At 52.7% G+C, this 9,463-nt stretch overlaps 1 protein-coding gene across 2 annotated transcripts in view; it reads left to right on the top strand.

Moving 5' to 3' along the window:
- Positions 1–7,000, top strand: part of WDTC1 (WD and tetratricopeptide repeats 1) — a 52,406-nt gene extending 45,406 nt beyond the window's left edge. For both annotated transcript variants that reach the window (XM_014546843.1, XM_005875135.2), the window contains exons 13-16: positions 629–864; positions 2,578–2,755; positions 3,647–3,839; positions 5,044–7,000. In XM_014546843.1, the coding sequence (XP_014402329.1) occupies positions 629–864; positions 2,578–2,755; positions 3,647–3,839; positions 5,044–5,241 (805 nt within the window). In that variant the 3' untranslated portion in view covers positions 5,242–7,000. The remainder of the gene's footprint in view (positions 1–628; positions 865–2,577; positions 2,756–3,646; positions 3,840–5,043) is intronic.
- The last annotated feature ends 2,463 nt before the right edge of the window (positions 7,001–9,463 follow it).

The raw sequence follows: 9,463 nt of genomic DNA, 5'->3' as shown, positions 1-9,463 counted from the left end.
CACCACCATCAGCTTCCAGAAAGCTGACTCTGTCAGTCTGTCAGGCCCCATCCTCCAGCCCCAGGAGGTAGAGGCCACAGCTGCTGTGGATCAGTCAGCCAGGACAGAGGGGGTCTGGTGGAGGACTTACTGCCTGCTGGTCAGACCCTAAGTCTCCCGCCTGGCACTTCTGGCTTCCCCAGACCCCAGAAGTGTCCTTGAGGGCTCCCTGCCTTGGACATGGTTTTGAAGGCCAGTCAGGGAGATTTGAGGAGGTGCATGGAGGAAGAGGGAAGGAGGGCTTGGGGAGCCTGAGATGGGCAAGATGCCAGGCCTTCTGCTGCAGAGCTGCGGGTGCCTGGGGCGAACGGGTACGCAGGTGCATGCTATGTCCAGCAGAGGGCAGCCTGACACTGGCTTTTGCCATACACTCACCTCCCACCCCACCCCCAAGACCTCAGGGTTCTTGGCTTGCCTCCTTAACATACTTGGTCTCCGGGGCTGAGCCAAGACTCTCTTCATCCCCAAGTAGCCTTGCTCTGAGATCTGTCAGAGATGGGCTGGGGTGGCCACAGAAAGTGGGGACTGAGTGAGGATGATTCTTTGCTTGCCATGTGGCCCCACCTCCAAGCCACACTCTCTTATCCAGGGACGGTGACCACTACGATGCCCTGAGAGACTGCCTCAAGGCCATCTCCCTAAACCCATGCCATCTGAAGGCACACTTCCGCCTGGCCCGCTGCCTCTTTGAGCTCAAGTACGTGGCTGAGGCCCTGGAGTGCCTGGACGACTTCAAAGGAAAGTTCCCGGAGCAGGCCCACAGCAGCGCTTGTGATGCCTTGGGCCGTGACATTACGGCCGCCCTCTTCTCCAAAAACGATGGTGGTGAGTGGGCACCGAGGAGGGGCCGTCACTCTTTCTATTTGAGGTGCTACATGACATTCTGGAGAGGACCTGGTTCTGGGGTTAGAGAGGCCTGGGTTCAGATGCTGATTCAGAAACCATGTGACCTTGAGACACTCACTTGGTTTCTTTGAGACTCAATTTCCTGATCTGAAAATGAGGAAGGAAGCACTTCCCATTCAGGTTCTATGAGGATTAGCAATAGCCTACCTGGGGTAGTGCCTGGGACTCGGGATAAGAGTAGGCCGAGCCCGGTCAGGACGTGTGGGTTGCCGGGCACTCTCACACCCTCACAGACAGGGCCTTGGGCATCTGAGTGAGGGGCAGCTGCCAGGGTTGTGCTTGTTCCCGCTGGACACTTGCAACAGAGACAGCAGCAGAGGACAGTGGAAATGCCTTGGATGCAGGGTGCGGAGCCTCGGGTTCCAATCTCAGCTCTGCCATGTGGTGACCATGTGACCTTGGGCAAAGCACAGCCTCTGAACCTGCTGCCTTACGTGCACAGAGAGCATTGAAGCCCTGCTCAGCTCACCCCATTAGCTGTGGAGAGCAAGCTGGGTGGTTGTAGTGTGGTCTACAAACATGAAAGGTGAGCTCACTGGAGGCAGACATGGACTCCGACCTCTCTCCTTTGCAATTTATTAATCGTGCCAGTGATTCATTTGTTTGAAGTTATCAAGCATTTACCATGTACCAGGCACTGTGCTATGTCCTGGGAATACAGCTGTGAACAAGTCAGATGGGATTTCTGCATCCGTGGAGTTTATAGCCAGTGATGGAACCAAGGGATGAAGGAGAAACTAAGAGTGGGATGAGTGCCATGGGGACCTGATATGGCATAGGTGTATGAGGGAGGCTTGACGGCAGTCTGGGGTTCTTTTTTTTTTTTTATATATTTTTTTTATTGATTTTTTACAGAGAGGAAGGGAGAGAGATAGAGAGCTAGAAACATCGATGAGAGAGAAACATTGATCAGCTGCCTCCTGCACATCTCCTACTGGGGATGTGCCCGCAACCCAGGTACATGCCCTTGACCGAAATCGAACCTGGGACCCTTCAGTCCGCAGGCCGACGCTCTATCCACTGAGCCAAACCGGTTTCGGCCAGTCTGGGGTTCTTGAGGGAGAAACATTTAAGCTGAGATCTCAAGGGTGAGAAGGAAGAGTTAACTAGATACAAAGTGTAGCTCTGGGAGATGAATAGTTCCTGGCATAGGGACCAGCACATGCAAAGGCCCTGAAGCAGGCAGGGGCAAAGCACTTTTAAGGCACTGAGAAAATTGGTGTGACTTTACCCAAGGCCCTTAATCCATCAGAGCCTCAGTTGGGATCCATGATAACTTGTCTTCTAGAAAGGAAAGGCTTGGACCTCACTGCCTTCAGAACTACGGATCTGTTTAGAAAAATCATCCCTTCAAGCTTTCTTGGTAGTGCTTCACCCACCCCTCCCTGCCTCTCACCTCCACAGAAACAGACCTTGCGCCTGTGCATCCTTGGGGCATCAGAGGTCTCGTTTTTAATATCCTCAAAGACTGGGTCCAAAGAAGCTTCTCTCCCACGATCGTTCCCAGTTTTCTAGGGTAGGGGTAGCGGGCGGTAGTCTACATTGCAAGTACTTGGGCTGAAAACAGGATTAAGGGAGGGGGAAGATGAGAGAGGGACTGGACCCTCACCTTTCCTTGTTCTCTGCCCCCAGAGGAGAAGAAGGGAGCTGGTGGTGGCGGTGGCCCAGTCCGCCTCCGCAGCACGAGCCGCAAGGACTCCATCTCAGAAGATGAGATGGTGCTGCGGGAACGAAGCTACGACTACCAGTTCCGCTATTGTGGCCACTGCAACACCACCACGGATATCAAGGAGGCCAATTTCTTTGGCAGGTCTGAGGCCTTGAAGAGGAGCAGGGCACAGCCTGATTGGGCAGTAGGAGGTTGGGGGACGTGAGGGCATACTTCCTGTAGAAAAGTCTCAAATCCCAGCTCTGCCTCTGTACCCTAGGGCAAATGGCTTTGCCTCAGTTTCTTTACATGTAAAATAAAACCCTAACCCCCACTCATGGAGCCACAGTGAGGAGGACTGATGAGGTAATCCATAAGAGCATCCAATGCAGTAGCTGCACTGTTCCTCCGTCTCCCACCTCCTCCTCCCTCTGCCTCCATGTGCGGAGCTTGGTTTCTTTTATCTGGGTGCTTGGAGCCTCCTTCTGCTGGAGGTCTGAGGCAAGGGCCTTCAGAGGCTGGCAGTCTTGGCACACCTATCATGGTCAGAACAGTGCCCCAGGTACTGAGGGACAGCTTGCCCACACACCATCACCCTACCCCTCCTTTGTAGATGTTGCACTTTCTTTGGTAGGTAAGACACATGAACATGGATCGAGAATCTCCACCAAGATCCCCCTAACTGTCCACAGTGTGTAGAATGTGGAGTCTCAATCCAGGAAGGCAGGACCACTGAAGGAAGGCTTAGGGTGTTCCCAGAGACACACGACCCGATCCTGGCCCCCAAGGAGCTTAGGATGTAGTTTGGGGTTAGTAACTTGGAGGGACCCAGGCATTCCCTGGCTCTGAGTTAAGAGAACACTTAAACAGATACTGGAGCTCTGCAGTATGGGGAGGACTACCATGTACTGAGTCAAGTGAAGACCTTGGAGTTTGGGGGCTGAGCAGATACAGAATCCCCTAGTCCCCTTGCCCTAAGCCACACAGCCTCTCCTTGAGGCTGTAGGGCAGTACCCCACCTGACCTCCCTGCCCTTTGCCACCCCCCCGCCAGCAACGCTCAGTACATCGTCAGTGGCTCTGACGATGGCTCCTTCTTCATCTGGGAAAAGGAGACCACCAACCTAGTCCGCGTGCTCCAGGGGGACGAGTCCATTGTCAACTGCCTGCAGCCGCACCCCAGCTACTGCTTTCTGGCCACCAGCGGCATCGACCCTGTTGTACGGCTGTGGAATCCCCGGCCAGAGGTGAGGGTGTAGACAAGGTGGCCGAAGCCAGACAGGGTGGAGGGTAGGGATGGACCCTGTGCAGGGCCTCCGGCTGAGCCTATGAGGGTTGCGAAGGGAAATGGGTCACACGGAGGGTGGGTGAGCTCTCCCTCAAGGGCTCAAGGCTATGAAGGTGGGAGCCATTGAGTTCTGACAGTTGCAAATACAGTGGGAAGTCCCAGGGCTTTGAGGGCCATATCTTTGAGCAAGCTGTGAAGATGTGTATCTCATACAGGACACAGTAACCAAGGGCAGGGCAGGGAGGGAACCAGACCAGCTCCAGCACCGGTCATGAGAAGGGGACCCCAGGCTCCCTAGGTACCCCCCTCATATAACACTGTGGTGTGTCCCCCAGAAGCTCTGCAGAGGCCTATCCCTCCGTGAATCCTGGTCCCTTCACTCACTGCCTAAGGGACTTAACCGTCTCTGACCCAGGTTTTGATCATCTCCACACTGGAATGGGAGTGACCCATTCCACCTCAAAAGGTTGCTTAGGAGGACAGTATGGCCCCTTCCACTCCCAGGGCGGGTAGCCAGGTGGGCCAGCCTGAGGCTTCCAGGGCCCTCAGTCCCACCTCCTCCCTCCTCCCAGCTGGCAAAACAGAAGGCAGGTGGTGTCTAATTCCAAAGTCAATTTTCTTGGAATTTTAAAGAGAGCCTACAGGGCCCTCCCTTGAGAAAGGAAAAGAAAGATAAAGGAAGGGCTGTTGGGAGTGGCAACAGCAAAGAATGGGGAGTTGTGTCTGTACCTCCCTCCCTAGGTATCCAGTATGTGTGCCCAACATCTGCTGGTATGTGTTCTCCCTCACATATACCCATGCATGGTCCCCTGTGTACATGTCCTGATGTGGTGTGTACCAATTGTTTTCTGGTGCAGACCACCCCATATATACACTGATGTGTGTATTCCCCCCAGTATCTATCCCAGCATGTGCATCCCTTACATATATCTCAGGGTGTTGTGTCCCTTCCCATGTGGGTATCCCTCACATATGTCTTGGTGGGTGTCCCATGCATATCCCAGTGTGTATGTTCCTTCTATCCATGTATACATATGGACAAGCTGATATAAACCCACAGACATCTGGTGTGCACCCCCCCCATATGTATAGCTCAGCCTGCGTGTATGTCCCCTACACATATGTGTGCCTCTCCTATACATCCTGGTGTCCCTCCCCCACAGAGTGAAGACCTCACAGGCCGAGTTGTGGAGGACATGGAGGGCGCTTCCCAGGCCAACCAGCGGCGCATGAACGCAGACCCGTTGGAAGTGATGCTGCTCAACATGGGCTACCGGATCACAGGCCTGAGCAGTGGGGGTGCTGGGGCCTCTGACGATGAGGACAGCTCCGAGGGCCAGGTGCAGTGCCGGCCCAGCTAGACCCTCCTAGCCCTGGTCCCCAGCCCCTGCTACTGGCTGGACCCTCCACCCTGGGCAGAAGAGCAGGAGGTTCTGTTTTGGTTTGTCTTCCCCCCACCCCATTTTTTCATTTCCCCTGTTTTGTTTGTTAGTTTGGCATTGGGGGTGGGGATTGCTACAGTTTGCTGGCTTTCAGACTTTGGGGCAGATTGCCCTTGACTGACCCCAGCCCTGAGCAAAAGAGCAGGAGGGGAAGCCCCTCCCTTTGCCCCCCACCTCCCCTCCCAGCTCCCTGGAGGACTCTGGCCTGCCTCAGGCTGAAGCTGTCTTCAAGGGCTGCCCTACCCTTCTGTTGGCAGCAGGGAGGGGATTGGAATTCCCAGTCCATAAGGGCTAGCCTTGACCTGTTGCCACTCTTGCTCCCTGACTGGCAAGGCTAGCTCCCTCCTCCGTGGTCTTCAGGGAAGGCTCTGAAAAAGGACAGGGTCCCACCCTCCCTCCAGAGCCACTGTGTCAGGGTGGAAGCAGAAGGAAGGATGGGAGCCCTGGACCTGGTGCGGGCAAGGCCAGGCCACTGTGCCTGCTCTCACTGGCCACCTCTGGGTACTCAGCCTTTCCTGGAGGACCCTGGCGGGGGAGGGGGGGCACCACACTGTACCCTGCCCACCCCTGCCAGCCCTTCCACACTACGGCTCCTCTCCTTTCTCAGGCGCTCCTGGCCTCACTGTGACCTTTCTGCCAGAGCTCCCAGCCAGGCCTACTCTTGCTGAGGCAGGGCTCCCTGCTAAGGGCCCTTCTTGCCCTTGCTCCCCTTCCTCTCACCCACATGCAGAGCCGCCACAAAGACCAAAGAAGTGATGGCTTTTCTCCGTCCCCTGCTGCTCTGAGGGGAGGAGGGGGAGTCTCCTGAGCCACTCAGATGGGAAAGTCCTAACTCAGTCCCCTTCCTCCTCAGCAGCCCCAAGCTTTACACTGGATGCAGCGGTCACCCCACCACTCACCAAGCCCCCCTCTCTCTGCCTCCTTGGCGCTCAGCTCAGGAGCTGCTCCTAGTAGTTGGTTCATCCTTCCTCCCCTCTCCCTCCTCCCTCCCCTCAGTGCTTACTTGGCTCCAGCCCTCCAGCTGCAGCCTCTGGGGAGAAGCAGCCCCCCTTCTTTTTCTCCCTCCCTCCGCCCCTGTCTCTGCCAGGTGCCTCCTCTCAGTCAGGCTTCAGAGCAGCCCTGGAGACAGGAGGGCCATGTTAAAAGCTTTTTCAGTTTTAAGAAGACAGGGGGTGAGGATAGTGGTGGGGGGTCTGGCACTATCTCGTCATTGCTTTAATCCCAGCAACACAGGTGGCAGCTTCTCTCCCACCCTCCCACCCCGTCCCTCTTTCCACCCCTCTCTTCTCCTTGGTAATGAAGTCTATTTATTGGCGAAGGAAACAGCTGCTGCTCCTCCTGCTGCTGGGACTTGCTCCCCCGTCTCTTCTTCATGACCTTTCTCCAGCCAAGGAGGGGAGAGCCAGGAGTATTGGGGCTGGGCCCTGGGCCCACAGACCAGCAGGGGCCCCTTTGCTTTCCTGTGTTCGAGCTGCCCACCATTTCCTCTCTCCCTGCTTTCCACTCACCCTTCCTCCCTCCCTCCCCACTGTGCCCTGCCTGTCCAGCCCTGGCCCTGCAGTGTGGAGAGACACATAAGCCTTACTGTTCTCTGGGGGCAGGAGCCGAGCCTTTTTGTTGCTCCGCTCCCAGGAGAGTGAGGGTGACGCAATTGATTAAAACCGTTTTGTTCTAGGTATGGCTGGTTGCATTTGTGTGGTGCAAATGGGCATTGGGACCAAAGTGAGGGTACCTGATCCCTCACCGCTGTAGCTCTGTGACTCTGAGTAACCACACCTCTAGCAGGCAGAATGAGGCCTGCCTTGGGAGGGTGCCTGTGAGAGTGGCCGCCCAGCCTAGCAGGGCTCAGTCCAGAGCCCGGCACTCAACTGGTGGCTGGCTATGATTTGCAATAATCAGCTCTCACTCTCCGGGCTGTTTTCTCACCGTAAAATAAGGAGGTTAGGGTCTTAGTGGTTTTCCAAACTTTTAAATTAGAACCCAAACAAGAAATAGACATTGTGACCTAAGATACCTATGCTTATTTGTATGTATACAATGACCATAAGTTTTATACAGTAATACTCTTGCTATATGCAGTGTGTTCTATTTACCATTCTATTTTATTAATGAGAAAAAATGCTGGTTATAACCCACTAAATTTATTTCACAGCCTGCAGGGTTTTTTATGTGTCCTGGATTGAAGGATTTCTTAGAACAGGAGTTCCCAAACTTTCTCAGCTCACACTTACCCCCACCATTAGTGTCTCAGTAATTTTTTTCATAAGGGCCCCTAACCCAAAAGAAATACCTCACAGTTTGATTTATTAAGTAGTTGAATCAATAAGAATTTGTCTTACCAAGCCAGTTGTCATTTAAAAAATACTATATATAAATGAAACAATATTTTATTTATTTCTTAAATAACTACAATAATTAGAGGGATCCGTGTGCTTTTTAGGCACTGAAAAACATGTCAAACTCTCTAATCAGATTGGAAACCACCACCTCATTTCCTGTTGCACACTGACTTCTATTTGCTTTTTATCATAGTGACCACTAAAAACGCAGGTTCTCAAAGAGGACATTCAAAAGAATGTAGCACAGCCTAATGATGAAACTGTGAACTGCCTTGAACTAGCAGTTCTCTCCATAGCCAACAGATGTTGACTATCTCAAATTTTAAAGATTCTATGTGCCCCCTGTGAATTTAATGTGGCACCCTAAGGTGCCTTGATGCACAGTTTGGGAACTGTGCTTCGGTACTGTAGGAGCAATAGTTTCACTACTGAAATTTTATTTTTTCTGTTTGCATATTTGAAAATCAGGCTGGGGACAGTGGGGTATGCTCAGCTCCGTGCAGGAGACTGACAGGAAAGAGGTCCTGCCAGAAGCAAGTGCTATGGGCTGGTGTCATTCCTCTGTGTTCCCAAACTGACGTCTGCAGAAGCTTTTTCGAAACATTTGCTGACCAGGCAAGGGAAAGACAACGTTCCAGGCCAAGGGAGTGTAGTGCAAAGTCCTGAAATCCCTGACGGAGCCTGAGTGATTCAGTTCAGCTGCACTGCAGAGGGAGGGGTGGCCCATGGATGAAGGGGTAGTCAAATTGTGGAGGACTCCCTGGGCTTGGTGAGAGACTGTAGGCTTAATCCTGTAAGCAAGGAGGAGCCAAGGGAAGATTTCACTAGGGCAGTGTTCAGCAAACTGCAGCTCGCGAGCCACATGCGGCTCTTTGGCCCCTTGAGTGTGGCTCTTCCACAAAATACCACGTGCAGGCGCGTACGTACAGTGCGTTACCACGACAGTAGAAGTGATTTTTTTCTGAAGGTATGAGTAAACAATGCGATTTAACAGCCTTTGAACATGGGCTATATATTATTATGAGTGGCCAGATTATTATGGCCACCCCATCAGTACTTCGTTGGGCCACCCTTTGCCTTCAATACTTCGGCGATTCTTCTTGGCATTGACTCCACGAGATGTTGAAAGGTGATGCGAGGAATCTGACACCATGCCTGATGAATAGCACTGTCCAGTTCTGTGAGATTTGATGGTTGTGGAACCAGCTGCCTGATGGCTCTTTTAACTTCGTCCCACAAATGCTCAATTGGATTGAGATCTGGTGATTGTGGGGGCCACCTAAGGAAGGTAAAGTCTCCCTCATGTTCTTGAAAGCACTCCTGCATAATATGAGCACCATGGCATGGCGCATTGTCTTGTTGGAAGAAGCCATCTCCATTGGGATACGCCATCAACATGATAGGATGAACTTGATCAGCAACAATAATTAGGTATGTTGTGCTATTCAGACATTGTTCCACACAAATTAAAGGGCCCAAATCATGCCTCCACCAGCTTAAAGGGTTGTACTCATGCATGGGCGGTGCATGCTTTCATGCTGTTTCCGCCAAATTCTTTGCCATCTGCATGATGCAACTGGAAACGCAATTCATTGGACCACATGACTTTTTTCCAGTGCTCGACTGTCCAATCCTTGTGTTCCTGTGCAAATTAGAGACATTTTATCTTGGTAACTGCAGACAGCAAAGGTGTTCGAACAGGCCTTCGGCTTCCATATCCTATACGATACAGATGGCTAATTATTTGCCTACAAACATCAGGTGATCATAATAATCTGGCCACTCATGTTCAAATATATCCC

This window comes from Myotis brandtii, unplaced genomic scaffold (genome assembly GCF_000412655.1).
Source record: "Myotis brandtii unplaced genomic scaffold, ASM41265v1 scaffold456, whole genome shotgun sequence".
Classification (NCBI taxonomy): Eukaryota; Metazoa; Chordata; class Mammalia; order Chiroptera; family Vespertilionidae; genus Myotis; species Myotis brandtii.
Note: the sequence above shows the minus strand (reverse complement) of the source record. Positions and strands in the feature narration are given on the sequence as shown.